The 18,468-nt window shown below is 41.6% G+C and overlaps 1 protein-coding gene across 1 annotated transcript in view; it reads left to right on the top strand.

Moving 5' to 3' along the window:
• Positions 1–18,468, top strand: part of PDIA5 (protein disulfide isomerase family A member 5) — a 112,929-nt gene that overhangs the window by 83,835 nt on the left and 10,626 nt on the right. The window contains exons 15-16 of the mRNA XM_029959894.1: positions 15–145; positions 15,918–15,988. Coding sequence (XP_029815754.1) covers positions 15–145; positions 15,918–15,988 — 202 coding nt within the window. The remainder of the gene's footprint in view (positions 1–14; positions 146–15,917; positions 15,989–18,468) is intronic.

Here is an 18,468-nt window from a genome sequence, read left to right as displayed (position 1 = left end):
TCTTTCTTTTCTAGTCCTGAAGCACCACCTCCACCTGAGCCTGCATGGGAAGAAAAACAGACTAGTGTTGTCCACCTTGCTGGTGAAGACTTCAGAGAGTCCTTGAAGAAGAAGAAGCACACTCTTGTCATGTTCTATGCACCATGTGAGTAAAAACCTCTCTGCATGGATGGGTTTTATAAGCCCTGCAGTTTATGAAATCCTGAATTAATTCCCTCACTGTCCGCAGACTTTTAAGGGTAAAGATCTGATTCTGAATAGAAGTGCATGGGAACATCATTGTATCTTTATAAATGGAAACAAAACAGTTTATAGTGGTTATTTAAAGAGTTATTGAGTTATTGCATTAATGCAGACACCAAAGCAGCCTGCAGTACAACAACAAAACAGATTTATTTTTCTCTGCTGCATTTTATGGTCCGTATAACAAAATGTGTTCCTTTATAGTAGCACAATAGACATGGAGAGCCTGACTCATTATTGCAGCACTTCAGTAATGAAATCGATACAGTGGTGTAGGAGAACAAATTTTGATGGAATAAATTTTGTCTGTAATAAATCTACATTTAAGTCTCCACTGGGATAGCTCCCTTCTCCCAGATTGGTTTGCATGCATCACACACACACTTTCTTTTTGAAACTCGTGAGAATATTTCTAGAGAAGTTTTGAATCAGGCTCTTTATAAATAAGGTGAAATGGAGGGACCTCTTCTGCTTTCCTGTGCCATCCCAGAGACAAGCAGACTATGCACAAGTTCTTAGTTTTTGAGGGGTTTATCAAATGGAAAAGATATTCCAGGCATTTAATATTATATAGAATTAACTTGCCTTTATAGCACCATGGCTCAACCCCCTAGATGCTAAAAAGTTTCTTCCCTATGACATGGCCAGCAATTAATGGATAACCTTCAGATAAACAGTTACTAACTTGTTCCCATTAAACTGAAGGTATTTTCCATAAAGAGAGAAAAAGGTCCTCAATGTTTAATCAGGCAACCCCTTATTTTGCTTTTCTGTTAGAGAATTAAACATAAATGCTCTGGGGCTCCCATGAAGGGATGTGGGAGAAAGGAGGGGTGCAATTCAGAAGGGAGATTTCTGGAAGGTTGTAAAAGAAAAAGGAAGGGGATGTAATCCCTTCTCAACTCCAGTTCCCACCACCTATTGACTAAAAATTGCCCATGTGCCAGGAATTTCTGATTCCTGGGTCTCAGCTGGTTAAGAGGAGCAAGTTGTAATTTTAAAATCAAATGATTGCATACAAAATGGTAAGATTTAGGAGTTCACTGTTTCTTGAGTTCTCTTTACCCGATCAGTGACTTTCTGTGGAAGAGAGATTTATTTCCCTTTTGGTTTTTAGCAGCATCTTTTTAAGGCATTTAAAATCTTGGTCTTTTTTTAAGACCATGTTTAAAGGAGAGACACTATGTGCAATGAGTATACAGCTCCCAGGCTTGAAAGCATGAGACAGCTTGTCTGATGGACTAATTGTTTGCAGTTTGACTTCTACCCTTACTTCAGAAGGGGTGAGTAAAGATCAGCCTGGCCCTGGCTATATGAACAGGCTTGCATGATGTAAAACTGTTGGGTCCTTTGAGGCGACCCTTCAGACACGTTTTTGCACTGGTTTTGACACAGTGCTGCATGAGACCACCTCTATACAGGACAGAAAGGTGTTAACTGGTACCACTTCTGGCCTTCCCCTGACTCCTAGGACTGTCAGGGTTGCTGTTGTGGTGTCAGTATGTGGGTCATGCACAGTTTCTGATTTGTCAGATTTGTTCTCTCTAAATGTGGAAGTGTCTGTGAGCAAAGCAGAAAGCAGACGCACGCAGGGAGGGCAACAAGCCTGCCCTTTCTTGGGTGCAGGGGAACGTAGCAGATGAATATTTTAAATATCTGGTTTCTGTGAAATAAGCATTAATGCAATAGAATGGTACAAATTGTTCTGTTTTTTCAGCTTTTCTGCAGTGATAATGTGCCTCCTGCTAAATTTGATAGATTAGCTTTTGTTTACTGTTTTCTCAATCTTGAGACCTCTTGGAGCTTATATTGTCAATTAGTCTTAACTTGCTTCTTTTAGTGCTGAAGGAACACTGCTAAAATTGCAAGGCCCCATTATCTCAAATAATTTTCTTTTTCTATTCAGATCTTAGGTCAGGGCAGACTCACAGTATGCTACTCCATTCACTTGTGACTCTGTGGCAGTATTTGTTACACTTACACATATGCTGAGATATTTTAAGATTGGGAGTGTGTGTATACATGCATATATAAAATATGTTTATATATAAATATTTATGCTAAGAAATGTATCTCTCATCTGTCATTAGAATTTAAAGTAGAAAGTTGAATATTTTGACCTTTGTCAGGCTTTCAGCTAGAGTGACAAACCTTTAGGCAAAGGCCACAGATATATATCTTAGATGCAAAATAAAATGAGATCTGGCTATTCTCTGGCAGCTTCCAGTCCAAATTGCTTAATATTTATAGGAGAACCATCAATCTGCTGCAGTGCCGATAACTCTGGACTGAACTGAGCGGTGCTTTAATGGTACTGAACTGTGCTTCACAGTGATTTAGCTCTGGAAGAGAAGACTGCTGTATCCACGTGGAAAAGATAGGGAACTCATTACTCCATCAACCTGAATATGGTTGAAGCTTAAAGGTTATTCCTGATGCCTGTGGAATATTTTAAGGACTGAGAATCGGAATCAAAACTCTTGAAATTAATGGGGAAAAAAATCCACTCCTGTGGACTTGACACCTGCAGAGAGTCCTGCTCTTGATTTCACATTCACATTCCTCTCTGGTGGCACCTGTGTGCCCAGTAATGGCTGATTTGTCACGGCAGGATTAGTAGGGGTGTGTCCCCAATACTGATTTGGGACAAAAGTGCCAGCTGCAGAAAACCAAATGCTACTTGTGCCAGTAACTGCCTTGGACGTGATCTTCGTGTAAATGTCCATTGTGTGGGTCTGTACCACGTCCCCGTTGCACACAGGCTGGGGGCTGTGGGTTGGCACTTGTTAGAGCTACTCAGGGCTAGCACTTGGAGCAGGCTGCTGGCATCTGTGCTGCACAGCACCTGGCCCAGCAATTCTCTGGACCCCTGTGGGGCTTTTGTGGTCCTAAGATGTAATTGTCATCCCAGTCACGTACCTTTGAGTTCAAAATGCCTAAAAAAGAGGAGGACAATGATACCATCTGTAAAACTGAAGCATGAAGCCACAGGTGTGTATTACATCCTGGGGAATGCTGTGAGGGATTTGAGGAGTGTTTGAAAGCAGTAGGTTTATTACACCAGCATTTGAGAGGCCTTTGTGGAATATTTGTGTGCCTGTATTCTCTCCATGGATCAGCTCTTAAAGTACAGGATACCATCAACTACTCCAGGTTTCACTTGGCTTTGTCCAGAAATAGGGGGAGACAACTAGTCTGAGTATGGTTTGATATGCACACATAGCCTGGTACATGGATGATCAGGATTTGGGAAGCTATGGACCATATCAGGAAGTGAGTCAAGTGGACAAGAACAGATCCAGCCTAGTTAGACTGCAGGGCTGAACCAGTCACAGCCAGAAGGTGCATGTCTGTGCTCTACATCCGGAGCTTGTTTGAGGACTCACAGCATTAAAGCCTGGAATCCTGGGACGATGAGTTTGCATCGGTGCCTCTTCTGGGATCAGCTCACTGACTTTTCTTCCTTCTTTCTCTTACATCCTCACTGTTCATACTGCTTATCTGAAGGTGCTTTATCTGCATTTTTACTTTCATATGCTCTTTCCACTCCCTTATCTCAGATAATTGAGATTTGACTTTGTCAGTGCATTAAATTTTAACCTTCTATTATAGCACTGAAAACTGCAAAATAAAAGCAGTTGGTTGTGATTAGTTGTCAGAATCACAAAGGGTAACAAAGTTTCAGTAAATAACATGTCCTCACAGTTGGAGATGTTTTGCTGCATTACTCAAGCTGAAATTAAAAGACAAAAAGAATGATTGAAGCTACATGAGCATTTTTGAATGAACTGGGGAAATGCAGATAGTTCTTTGTGAGTGTACTGGTTTTTTAACCCAAACTTCTGTGTGGAGATACCCTTGGAATCCTACATGGAATTTCTTGTCAAGCCAATGCCAAGATGCATACCAAATTAATAACCATCCCATTATCTAAATGAAAACTCATGGTTCCCTCTTCCACCTTGTTCATCCCTGGGATTTAATATACCTTTCTGATGTCATACTTCGGTCACGTGACCATCAAGCCTTAGCTAAACGCTCCTTCAAATTTATGCTGGGTCTTTTCAGCCATTGTAGAAGCAATTCAGAGCCAGGGATGCAGACTCCATAGCTGGGTATCCTCAGTTGCATTAGACAGAGCTTCACCAGCAGGTCAAGACAGCTGATCCTTCCCCTCTACTCAGCACTGGTGAGACACAGTTGGATTGCTGTGTCCAGTTCTGGGCTCCCCAGTACAGGAGGAGCACTGACATACCAGAGCAAATCCAGGGAAGGGCCATAATGGTGACTAAGGGTCTGGTGCATCTGACATATGTGAGGAGAAGCTGAGAGAGCTGGAACTATTCAGCCTGAAGAAGAGGAGGCTCGGGAGGAGCTTACCAGCGTGCATTAAGTACCTAATGTGGGGGGTAAGAAGAGAAAGCCAGACTCTTCTCTGCAGTGCCCAGGGACAGGACAAGAGGCAATAGGCACAAATTGAAACACAGGACAGTTTGCTTAAGCATTTAACGGAAGTGGTGGGGGTTTTGCTGTGGTGGTGGTTGAACACTGGAATAGATTGACCCAAGAGTCTCCATCCTTGGAGATATTTAAAACCCAACTGGACACAGTGCTGGGCAGTCTGCTGTGATTTGACCCTGTTTTGAGCAGGGGAGTTGGATCTCCAGAAGTGCCTTCCGATCACAGCAATGCTGTATTTTTAGGAATAGTAATACTGGAGTTTGAAATACATTGTCCTAACACCGTGGGGACACATTTGTTGATTTTAGTTTGGTTCCCTCCCCTCCCCCCTTCTCATCAAATTCTGATTTTCTCTAAATAAGAAAGGCTTACTAACACCAACTACTAATTCTTGCACAGAAACAGAAGATGTCCACTTGTGAATTATGAGAGACCAACACATGAAAACACATTCATGTTGGTTTTTGGTTGAGATTGCTGCTTCCAGAGAAACTACAAATAAATCAACTGTGTCAGAAAGGAATTATATATAATAGACCAGTCATTAACAGGTCCATATAATGGGGGGAGAGCATTCTATTTTGAGATCAGTCACTTGGCACTGAGCAAGTTCATTCAGTGTCTACTTTTGTCAAAACACAAGTTAGTAAGCATTCTTAAAAAATAAAGACTTTCAGCAGCAATGGGAAGTAGTAGGGGGAAAATGCTGCCTTTTAATGGTTGGTAAGGGTGGCAATTGCCAATGTTATTAACTTGCCAAATGGCCTCAGTCTGTGGGACTCAACAGGGTTCACAACAATGGGTATTTTTAATAAATACTTTGCTGGGATCTGATTTCCGGTTCTGTGTTCAGCAGTGAAACTTTCACTTTACTGGAAATTATTTTCATCAGGTGGAAAAGGTTATTTTCTGGTGAAGCCTGACCCACAGGGGTTACCCAGAGAACACCTGGAAATAAACCATCTTGAGGATGATTTTAATGAGGTATTTTTGTATTGAGCAAGTGGCTGTACTGCTGCGAGGGATGTGCAATTAAAAGACATCAGCCTCCTTGACTGTTCACTTAAACTTTATTGTAGGGTTTTTCTTTCAGGGCTGGAAGAAGTGAATGAAGGTGCCTAATTTGTGTTGCACCTGATAAAATCCCAGAAGACTTTGAGGTGGTGTTTGAGGCATTAAAAGGCTATGTGTTGTTCTAAGCTGTTTGTGGGAGATGGTACATGGGTATTGACATAGAGAGTCAAGCAGGATTATTTGACATCATTGCTGTCTGATGGGTCATCTCCTGGCCATCAGTAAGAAGTGAGAAATCAAATAGGGATTTCTTCAGGAGTAAGAAATGAGATAGGGATCTGACTAAGTCAGTCCTACCCATCCCTGTGTGTTTCATTAGTGCTGCATAAAATGTTGAGGGCTAAAGCAAACCTGCATTAATTTTACCTGCAGACATTGTTGAAAATATTAACCATTCTGTATCCTGGTATGCAGTACACGTCAAGGAACATACAACAACAAAAAACACTTGGCTGAGAATCCTTGACAGAGTGGGTCTCACTGTGTGCACAGAGGGTGCACATGGTGTTTTGGTTATTAATGCTGACAACCAGGAGGGCCAGTGTGCTCCTCCAGCCCTGGGACCCAAGCTGTCATCAAAAGCTGTTCTGGAAGAAGCAGTAATGTTTCCTTTTCATCCCTCCTGTTTTTTGAAGTAAGCTCAGAGAAAGCTGGTTGCACCATATCTCAACCTTTGCATAGGCAGTTTTGGTGAGATAATGCTATGTTTTGGCTAAACTGGACTGATGTAGCAAAACATGGCAAATTTGACTGGCTGTGAGGCCTCAGCCAGTGGCTGCTGGGCCTGAGATGAGCAGTCTGGGTCCCTGCTGGATCACTCAGCAGACCTGGGTGGTGTAGTTGTGTGTGAAGTGTGCGCAGAGGGGGAGAACATACTGGACAGCTGAGTTAATGAGTCCAGACGTGCAGAGCAAAGCAGCAGCACAGTTGAGTTCAGTGTCTCACGATGGCCTCGGATCGGCTCCCACCAAGAGGTTTTCCTGTCGCTTGCAAGCACATCTTGTTAAGTTTTCATTAGCAGGCTGTATCAAAGAGCCTGAACAAAATATGTGTGTTTGTAAATGAAGCTTAAGCTATCAAAAAATTATTAAAAACATGCTGAACAGAAAGAATCCGTTTCAAGGCAAAAACCCTTGCAGGAAGGATTTTCTGCTTGTTGGTTGAGGCAGAGGCGAGGTCTGGACCCTCTGATAATGAGACTTTAAATCCTGCGTGGGCTGGCACTGCAGAATTTTGATATGTTAGCTCTGCCTCTAACTGCTTTCTCTCCTGCATTAGTGGTGCTCTTGCTACAGGCACACGTTAGTGAGGTGCGTTCCTGTTAGTGTAATGTAGTGCTGATGCCACAGAGCCCCTTAACAGGCTGGATTTGATAAAGGATGAATTTTATAGAGTGGTCTCTGCAATCAGGCTGGCAGAACTGCTCTTAGCCCTAGCATTTGTGTCAAGGATAATAATTAGTTCTGAGGGAACAATTTAAACTGCTCTCAGAAGTTGAGCCACTTCCCCACCCTGTGGGTAGTGGTGATGGAAGTGCTCAGAAGTGGCTGTCGTGGAGCTGTAGTGTTGAACTAAAATTTGCTGGGGTGATCCAGCTCCTCTTGTTTTTTAACTCTAAAATGTTACAGCTGCATGACTTGGTGTGCAGAATATTACCTGTATATGAACAGTTCAGGACTGTGAGAAGGGAAGAGGAGGGAAGTGTGTGCTCTTGCCCTGTGAAATTCTCTCCTCACAGACACACAGCTATTGTTGGTGCAATGTCACATAAAGTCTCTGTGGGTACATTAGGAGAAGTTTAACTATGAATATGCCACCCAACTTTATGCACTGTCATGAAACCCATTTCACATAAGAAACATGCTTTTCCTGGTGATGTGTAACATTGTCATAACAGGGGCTGCTTTTGAGACTCTGTTAGTGCAGATGAAATTCCACAGTGCTCTGCCAGCTGTTGCTATCTCTGCAGTGTATCTTCTGTTACCAGTTGTGTCCACTGGCATGTTAGATGGAAAAATTATTTCATTTACTCTCTAACTGTATTTGCAGTTAACCAAGGCTGATGCTGCTGCTACCAGCTTCGTTTGAGCTGCATAGGCCAGTGACACAGTAGAAAATGCAGCTCTGCTGGAACTGATGCTCAACTTTGTTCTGGGTGTAACTGTTGCTCTTTAACCCTTTCTTTCTACAAACGACTTGCTATATAGCTTTCCATCTTAAAGGATTGCTTGTTGCCAAATGCTGAGTGCTCTAATATCATTTGTAATTCACTGCAGTCAGTCATATCCTTGCTTTTCATAGTGTATAAAACAGTCCTGGAATTCTGTGCTGAGTTTCTTTCCTCACTTTGCAATTTGGCCTGTTCTGATGACTTCGTTGCTGCTGTTGCAATTGCTCATGTCTAAGGCTTTGGTTTGTAAAGATTTGGGTCTATATCCCTCTCTCATCTGTATACCTAGTGCTACAAAATAAGAGTTCAGATAGCTTAGAAAAAAATAAAACCCAACAGCAGGCTGTGAAATTGGTAGTAGTTTGTTGTTAAGAGTAGCAAGACAAGCTATGTTTGACCCCATGCTTAACTGAAAACCTCATAACCTTTTTCAAATCAAAGGACAAATCCCTCTCATTCAATTACTAGTATCTTGTGTCTTGGAAATATTATTAAACTGTGGTGTCAGATCATGTCACAAAGTGAACTTTGGGTCCAGATATTCAATTAAAAGGACCTCCAGTTCTCTACTGGTAGAACAAAAGAGAATTAACCTTTCAGTAACATCTCCAAATGCCTTTCTCAAATCTGCCTGTGGATTCAATAACTTCTGTAGCCACACAAATTGCATTGGTTTAAGCAGTATAGCCATTTTCAGCTCTTATCTATGCAATTACTGTCTGTGGCCTGTCTCTCCTTGATTGACCAACTAATATTCTTGTTTTAATTCTAGTTAATCGCTTGGAACTCTTGAAGTGGAAACAGGCTTTGCTTTACTCTGCGGTCTACGAGCTCCCGGGTTTGCTTTGATAGCTGTGCAATGTGCTGCTTTCACTTGCTTAGAATTGCACTCATTTAAAAACCAATAACGGAGGGCACTATCTACCCCTGTTATTTAGACGGTGATGATTTCAAGCAGAGATGGGGAATTGGAAAGTCATTCTCTGCTCTGCACTTTGCACGCTGAGGGCTCCATCCTGCCACGTGCTGGGCCCTCCGAGGCCCTGGTGGTTTTGTAGCTGAACAAATGGAGTCAGCACCTTGCAGCCCTGCTCCCTGTCAAGCAGGATTGTGAACCCTGAGAGTCACTTAACCTCTTCCTGACTCCATTTAACCTTGAGTGTAATGACAGAGGGGGATAATCACGTCTGTCTCTCTTAGGGGCAATTTGAAGTGTAATTAATTGATATTAGTTAAAGCGTTTGAGATCACCCGTTGAGAGGTACTAAAGGAAGCTGGGGGCTGAGGGGGGAGCAGAGCCCTTTCTCATGCTGAGGGTAGAGCACAGACAGCACAAATGCCACTGTCTCACAAATCACTGGGCTTTCAAATCCCTTCTAAGGAGTTGGCCAGGACTTTGTTATGAAAATACTGACAGCTTAAGTTAGAGTATTTGATATGAAAACACTCTACATTAAAATGTGTGCATGTTTAAACAGTGTCTTTGAAAAAAAACCCCTCATGTAAAATATATACACACCACTTTGTTACTTTATTTATCAAGATTTTATTATGTACAAGATGCTAAAAGTGCACACAGAAACAACACGGGTAGGGTCATCCATTGTTATGTGTTAATGATGGGCAGAAAGTTCAAGGTTAGTGCTTCCTGAAGTCCAGATGCCTGATCTGCACTGCTGTGGAGCCATTCTGGTTGGGATGCTCAGGTCAGGGTTGGCAGGGGCCAGCATCCTCACCTGACTGTGGGGCAGTGCTGGCATTCTGCTTGGAGACAGTGACATGAGGACAGCCAAAACATGTCACTTCTGAAGCAGTTTCAGCTCAGCCATGCAAGTCAAGGACAGCTGCCTTCTGATCAGGTAGAGAACTACGGTGTGAAAGCATCTCTTTCAGAAAAACATTTCCTTTCAAACTAAAAATCACTGGTGATGGGGAATGTGAATTTCCTGTCTGATTTTGACTGGCTTCAGCAGGCAGCCAGCTCTGGAGACTACTTAGCCTTTGGCACCCAGCTTGAATAACTTGTTATAATGAAAATTAGAGACTGACTTTTCTCGATTTTTATAATTTCTTAATCTTTGGATTTAAGCTGTTGACACACTGAGCTTCCTGACACCCTTTGCCATGAAACACGTCTTTCAGTCCTGTTGTTTTTCTTATGGGTCTTCTCAGCCCCCTGCAGTTTGAACTCATTCTTGATTTGTGCACCCAGAACTGCAAACAACACTTTGGAGGTGCCAGGCAGAGAGACCGTGTCCACACCTACTTAGTATTTTAACTTATATATTCAGTGAAGCTCCTTTTGACAACTCCATCATTTTCTTTCAAAGCTATATTGCTAGCATTGTTTGGATTTCTTTCAGTTCTAATACATTTAAAGCCCCTTATATACTTAAAACACCATTATTACCTCTGCTGACTGTGGATACTGCTTTGATGTCCATTTGCTTCCTTTATCTATTTTGTACAAATTGTTAGCTTTTGATTTATATTCATTAAAAACAGCTTCACCTTTCTTCTATGTGCTATGCTAATACAGCTTCCACTCTTCTAAGGAAACTGAATTAACCTTGTACTGTTCAACTGTAGAGAGGTTATATTATATCACTAGGCTTTGTAGTTTCAAATTAAAGAAAGCATGAAGTAACTTAAAGGATGGTTTTTCATATTTAAGCAAGTAGAAACCTGTGGTTTTTTGGAAAGAGAACTTGATTCCTTTAGGCAATTCTGAAAGTTTGATGCAATTTTGTTTTAAATGTAATAAGGTGACTATTGTACAACAGGGTGCATCTGTTTCATGCACTACTTTGGAGACATCTTAAATTTGCCATCTGGTCCTAATACTTGTGTACATTGAAGGTTTAAGAATTTTTAGGGGTTTTTTTGACTCGCTATCATCTCTAAACAATTGGTTAAAAAAAAGAAAACCCTGTTCAATGAAAAATTCTCCATTTAAATGTAATAAAGATATGTAGGTTATTCATTAGATTGTCCCATTGCTTTGAAATCCTCTGTGTCCCTTCTGCACCCCATGGGATCCTGCAATTATGGGAAATGTTTACAATTCAGAGAACAGGATATTGTGTCTGTGGATTTATTGAATTGCTACCATATCATATCAGTTTTTGTGTCATTCTTGTCTTACCTGACAAATGGGTTCATATTATTTTTTCCTCAGTCTCTTTTTTGTTAAAAAAAAAAATAGTTCACAAGGTGATGTGAGCACTTAGCAAGATTTTCTGTTTCCCCTTCTGATTTCTTTGTTTTACATCATGTCACAACTGTGTTGTGGCATCATTTTGGAAATCACATCCATCTCAACCCTGCAGTTCTTTATTTCTTCAGAAATGCCTCTTTCTTCCTCAAAGCGGTGTTTCATCTATGAGGATGAAGCCAGCTTATGTGCTGGGCACTCCAGCACCTTTCTGTGCCCAAACCAGTACTGGCTCATTGGGTCTTTCCTCAAAGACAGCCAGAGAAGATGCTGTACCGTGCAGTTGTTCCTGCTATCAGGAAATTCAGCCCATGAAAAATTAGCTGGGCTATATATTTTTCCATCACTTCATCTCCCAAAAGACCCACTAACTTTCCTTTAAATGCCTCTCTAATTAATCTGACACCTCCCCCCCCCCCAGTGATAATGGGTCTCAATGAAGGCCGCTTGTTTGCTTGCTTGATTTCCCTCATCTGCTTTTTACCCACAAAAACCATATTTTTCATATATTGAATCAGTCAATAGCTACTTTGTTTTCAAGGTGAGGAATGTGACAGTGCCTGCCATGACTGTACCACAATGTGCCTTCCCAGCTCATACCAATTTTACAGCATGAATGGTGTAGAAAAACCATGTAGAAAATACAGGGTTCATGTAAAATGCAAGGGTAGGCCAGAGGGCCAGATTCTGAGCACAGAGTTGAGAATGTCTAGCCAAAGCTGTACTGAAACTGTATCATTTACTGATTTGGAACAGGGAATGGCCTTAACACATGCTGCTGCATGTGCCTTAGATGTCAAGCTCTCTTGTTTTCCTACCAGGTGATGCAACTGTGCTTCTGCATTAGGAAATGGTGTTATCTTGAGATGTGCAGGAGTGATTAGAGGTTTTGAGTGCCAGTATGGGGATCCTGTGGAAATGCTGGATGTTCCAGAAGCCTGTTTCCTTCAGATTTCTCAAGTCAGGCTCAGAAAATGACTGTTCAGTTCACATCTACTCTTAACCCTGTTGAGATCAAATTTGAGACTATTGTAAAAATGAAGAAAGAAAGAAAATTGGTAAAGCAAAGCCGTGCATCTACATTAGAAGTCTCTGCTCCCAGAAGTGCTGCTTTCAATGCTGCTCAGTTGAAACTCCACTTCTTGTCCCTGTAGGAAGTCTGTCCCTGTAGGAAGTCTGTGCGCTTACCACAGCACACGAATTATTTAACTAAAATGAATTTTCCCACTTGTTTAGTCCATAGTGACTTCCTGTTCTATAAATACTGCTGAGAAGGGTCAGGACCTTTTGGTTCTTGACACATTACCCACACCTTCAGATGCCACCAGTTTAATCTCTTTTCATTGCAGCCCATCTGAAAAATCCTTTCTAAGGAGGCTGCACACTTCCTATCTTCATGTACCGTGCTCAGTACATTTCCTTTCTTTGCACTTTCAAATCTAGAAGATAGTGTTAACACTTAAAATAAACGTGTGATAGTGGGTGCGAAGAGGGAATGGGGAGAACAAGTTTTCCGTCTGTCAAAATGAAGACATCAACCTCTGCTTTTATTTTTTTTGGCATGCGTGCTTTAAATAGAATGACTGGGTTGGGTGACTTCCAAGTGTTTGCTGCATTTGGCAATCCTTCTAAGTTGTAACAGATGAAGTTCTGCTGTTCCATATGATGTGCTCCTTCCCCTTTTTTCAGTGACTCCTTGAAACGCCTTGGGAGTTCAGTGTAGCATTCACATCTGTTCCGTGGATGGATGTCCAAGGCTAACAAAATGCCTACTGGACTTGGAGGCAGCTCTGCCAAAAACCATATGGTTGTGTTTTAGTTTTGCAAGCAGTGTGCAGTAAAGAAAGGAGTTTGGGCCAAGAGAGGAGTGAGGGGAGGAGGAATGGAGCTTCAAATCGGTAAATGAAGGTAACTTTTTGTGATTAGGTATTGGAGTGAGAAGATGGAGAAGATCACAGAGAAGAGGAAATAAAAGGTGTTAGCATAGGTTCCTTTGTCAGTTGCTTTGAATTACACGACTCCCCTCCGTGTAGTGATGTTGGCTGCAGCCCCAAAGCATATTTGGTTTTGTGTACCTTTTCCAAAATGCTATAACAGTCAGACGATGGGATGCTTCCTTTTGGCCTTGCAGGATGTGTCTCTTTGCTGAGAACCACACTCAGAGCCCTTTTCCATTCACCTGTTGAACACTGTGCAGCAGCACATGCAGTGTTTGACTCCCTGGGGTGGAGAGGACACGGAGCATCTGCTGATGCTCCTCTGAGCAGTCACCAGCTGAGGGCTACTTGGGCTGTTTCCTTACCAACCATCCTAGCCCATGTGAAATGGCAGCTTGCATTTTTAATAGCCATTGGACTTTTTTGTTTGAAAGAATATGCTTGTTACTTGTTGAATTGTGTTCTAATTTTCTTGAGGAGTGTGGCTCATGGAGAGCTCCTACATACTACAACTTTACTAGGGGCTTAGAGGGGGACTATACTGAATGCCCTGTCCTCTGCACATCCAGCACCCCTGAGGTGGAAAACACATAGACTGATGTGTCATAAAGGTGTTAGAGAGGAATATGAAGACATGAAGTATCATGCTTACCCTGAAATATCTTTCACTGAGGATTTAAAATATGCTCTTCAGTGAAATCTTAATTTCAAGCTCAAGATCATAAGCAGAAAAGGGGAACCTGAAGGGTTTAAAGTTTGCAGAAAAGCTACAGTATGTAAGCACGTAGACTAGAGCAAGTGTTCTTGCTTTAAAGGTGCCTGATTTTTATCCATTTTTTGTCTGCAGAATTCTTTTTAGATGTCACCAGTTCTGATATATTTGTGTAGAGCAGTGTTAACAAGTCAACCAAGGCAGTCACCCCATAGTGCAAGAAATTATTCAAAATGTGTTAAGAGGCAGGCTTGATCTGCAGGCTCTTCAGTATCAGGCAGATAGGACAGACAAGTGGTAGGAAAGGAAATAGGTCACCAAAGTGGGCTGATGGACATGGGAACAGCCTGGAAACCCAGCCTCCTCCTCTTTCTTCTCTTTCTCCTCCTCCTCCTCTTTTTCTTTCTTGACCATTTTCTTCCAGGCAAATGCTGAACAACAAAGTTAATAGTTTGCAGGCTGTAGGGGACCTGCACCATCTCCCATTGAAGCACAGCTGCCACCAAGATAACTGCCATTGTGCTCCATAAAGAGTTTGAAGCCACTAAGATAGAGTTGCAGGAGTGCCTTAGTTTCCCAGGAAACATCCCCTTGACTTTTTGGTATTCTTGGTTACTGCACAGACTCTCAGTGTATTTATACACGTGTGTCATTGCAGTGCTTTCAAAATCCTATTCCAAAATAAAAAACACTCTAAAATTCAAAGTAGTGCATGTAAGCAATGAAATTGCATTTTAGTGAAGCTGAAAGGGGAGTGCAGTGTTTATGCACAGATGCTGTTTTTCTTGTCAGCTGAAAGAGTGCATGTAGTTTATGAGGGTGGCTGCAAGCCTCCTAAGAGGGCATTTGTTCAGTACTGACTTAGAAGTAACACAGACACTTTTTCATCATGTCAAATACAAGTAAACAACAGTAGCATAAGCTGTAATTGGAGCTTGTGAGCAACTCGTCTGTGATCTGTTCTGTTCCTATCCAGAAATAATAGCAGGATGAACTCCTTTGCCTTTGCTAGCACTATACAGGCTTGACTGAAGTGCGTCCATTCCTTTTTTTTCTCTTCATCTAAGCAAAAACAACTGTCCTGAGTGTTTGCTTGGGATCAACCTCTGTGATGGGTTTGAAAAAAGTAATTTGTTACACATATGCAGGTACTTTCTTTTTCAAAGTCTTGCTTAGTATTGATGTTTTGAGAGTAGTTTAGATTATTCATAGACAATAAACATTGCTTCTGAATTAAGAGCACTCAGATCTGAACCTTGAATCAAGAGAGCAGTTCTTGTTCCTCATCTGTAGCTTCTTCTGAAATGCTTGAGTAAATTTAGTATATATTTAAGCAAGGGATCAGCTGGCCTTTTGTGCAATGCTGCAGTGGTAGAAAGAAGTATCAACCCATCTCCAGTACAAAGCTGTGGGGCTTTTGTGTGCTGTGTCTGTATCATTGTTCTGTGGTTGCCCATTTATGGTGAACAGGAAGGTCTCCAGGAAGGCCAGCAGCAGTCATCCTGACCTGGGACTGGACTTCTGCTCTCCATCAATGAAAGATGTGTAGCCTGTTGGACTTGCTTCTCTTCCCCTCCTTTGTGTTCCTGGTGGCTTGGCTCTAACACAGGCAATTCCCAAACACTCCTAAATGCTCCCAGCAACTTCCTTTCTAACTTCCAACCTCCTTCTGTTCACAGCTGTGCTGTCTTTATTCCCATGTCCAAGTGTAGCTGGTGTCTGTGGCAACAGCACTAATAACCCACATGGCAGTACAAGGGGGTACAGAGCAGGGAAATGGTCTGTCTGTGGCTGCTGATCTGAAAGTGTTCTTAAGGGACTGACCATAGAGAAAAGCCCTGTGGTCCCTATATGGGATTTTATGTAACTCTTAAGTGTACACTTGAACTGCTTGAAGTCAGAGGGATTTTAAACACATGCTTAATTTCATGTAGCTGACACACGGTCTACACATGCCCTGTCCCACTCCTACCAGAACTGGAGAGCTCCTGTCTAGAATGATTTTTAGTACAAAATTTCCACTGATTCACCTTGTGTCTTGAGTTTGTCCCATTATCTTATTTATAACTAAAGTTTATGATGTCTTTTTCTTCCTGTGTCAAACAGGGTGTCCCCACTGTAAAAATGCCATTCCACATTTCACAACTGCTGCTGAAGTCTTTAAAGAAGATCGCAAGGTAACTTGCTGTTAATTATTTCTGAGATGTTTAAGAATTATTTCCACCATTTGTACTTTATAGGCTTTGCTTATTGACAAGGTGATAGGCTTGTAGATAAAACTGCTGTTACACTAATAGAAACGTATCTGCATCTTAGGGGTTGTATCTTTTTTGGTCAAATTGAGTTACACTTTTAACCTTTTCTGTTTTCTTTTATTTGTTGTCTTTTATGTTTAATTTTTTGTGTAAGAGTTCTTTTCTATGAAGTGAGGAACAATTCTTTCTCCCTGGGGGATTAAAAAAAGATAATTTACATAATCTCCATTCCCCTTCAACTTTTATCAGCCATTGGGGCACATGTGGAGAAAACACAAGTTGTGTGATAGTCCTGAAGACCTCAGTCATGTAACTAATCCTTGCTTGCATAGCATAAATATAATTTATTTCTGTAAGTTGGCTGACTTGAGCCCAGGATGTCAGGCCCTTCTAGGACCCTCATGCTTTGGCCTTGAAAATACATCTGATGACTGAAGCACAGTGGGTAATTTCATTGCCTCAGCTGAACCATTTTAACTGAGCCAGTGAAGATCTAGGATTTTAAAAAAACCCAACACTGAGCCCCTGGATTTAACCAGATAAGTAGCTAGGAACCTTCTTGCTATCTTTCAGTGAACTGTAGTTCATTCTGACCTCCGAATTTATTGTAACTTCACAGTTGCTTTGTGTGTAGGTATGGCATGGAAAAGATTTGGCAGTTTAATAGGGAACTTGTTCTCTCAGGCTTGCTGAGGAGGGAAAACAGAGAGGGAGGTGCTGAGCTCTTCTTCCTGGATCCAGTGATAGGACACATGGGAAAGATTTGAAGCTGTGCCAGGGGAGGTTCTCACTGGACATTAGGAAGCATTTCTTTACCAAGAGGGTGATTAAACCCTGGAACAAGTGACCTAGAGAGGTGGTCAATGCCCCCCAAGCCTGTCAGTGTTTAAGGGGCATTTGGGCATAAGCCCTTAACAAAAAGTTTGAACCTTTTTTCAGCCCTGAATTGACCAGGCAGCTAAACTAGAGGATCCTTGTAGGTCCCATCCAGCTGAAATAGTCTATTCAATTCCATATTCTATCCTAAATGAAGAGGTAATTTTGTAACAGTTATACTCCATAGCAGAAGGATTTTTGTAAATTTTTTTTCCTCTCATCTGTCCTGTAACTCACAGAAAATGCATCAGATTGACAAGAAACAAATCATCTTGTATCACTGACTGCATAAAATTAGGAGTCCATCACTTCTGCCCTCTGGCACGCAGAAAATTCAGAGGCATGCAGCTTTTAGTTCTCTTACTGCTGTAAATTAGTTTGCTCAGATGCCTTTTGGTTACTTTTTTGTTTCTAAGATCTCTGAGAAAGTATCCTTGTTTTCCCACTCTTCTGGTAGTTCCCAATGAAGCCTCTCTTTCTTAAACTCATTAAAATTTCAGTCAGAGGAGATGAAACAAATGTACCAAACAATGGGAAACTTGCTTATTAGAGCCCCAGGATGTATTAACAAGCAATCTGAATGATGGCACAGTTAGCTGGACATGGTGGTGGTGTGAAATGCAGGCCTGGGAAGCTTTTCCTTCAGACTGCAGGTTATGAAAGGGCTCCAAGAGCAGAGCAGTGATTGACAGTTACAACTCTTGACTTCAGTTTAAGGCTGAAGTGGGGAGATATAAAATGTAATGAGTTGGAACATGAGAGCCAGGGGGGAATATTAAGGCTGGTACAGTTTTAAAGAGGTGTGTGCAGTTAGGGAAAATGACGTTATTCCACCCCAATGGCTTATGAAAGTGCCAGGGATTGATTATCTCAGGAGCCCTATTTAATTGTGTACAGCTATAACCTGCCAAGGTGCTTCTTTCTGCCAGTTTGTGCCATTGTGGAAAAGAAAACAAACCTGTTTAAGACTTTAGAAGGGCACATTGCTGTTCCCACAAGCAGCATAGGGCATATTCCCATGTTTCAAACTGGACTGAGCCTTCAAGGTAATTTGTAGTTCTGTAGGGTTTCAAACTTCTGTAAAATCACTGCTTAAAAGGAAGGAAGTATTTCTTCTTTCTAAAACAGGACAAGATTACTAATTTTCATTTTTAGTAGTAGTGTCTTTTTGCTACTTCATTTCTGTAGTAGTGTCTTGTCTTTTCCCCCAGAGAAAGGTTTTTCACTTTAGGAGAGTATGGTAGCACTTAAACTGTATCTTCTTTTCAATAAAGGTGGTCTTTTAATTAAACATTTAATTTTGCAGAAGCCAAAGTACAATCAAAAACATTCCAGCCTTGAATTGATTATAAGTCGTATCTTAAAAGGTATCCTTTGGGAGACTTGGATTCTTTACATTGGAAGTTTGAAGATGAGCAGAGCTTGGAGCTGTTAAATACGTGTCTTTGGCTCTGCAGATTGACTGTAGGGGGGTGGTTTTGGCTCATAAGCCCCCCTCCCCTGGGGCTCTGTGTAATGCTCTGTAC

This window comes from Manacus vitellinus, unplaced genomic scaffold, assembly GCF_001715985.3.
Source record: "Manacus vitellinus isolate BGI_N305 unplaced genomic scaffold, ASM171598v3 scaffold_22_pilon, whole genome shotgun sequence".
Taxonomy (NCBI): Eukaryota; Metazoa; Chordata; class Aves; order Passeriformes; family Pipridae; genus Manacus; species Manacus vitellinus.
Note: the sequence above shows the minus strand (reverse complement) of the source record. Positions and strands in the feature narration are given on the sequence as shown.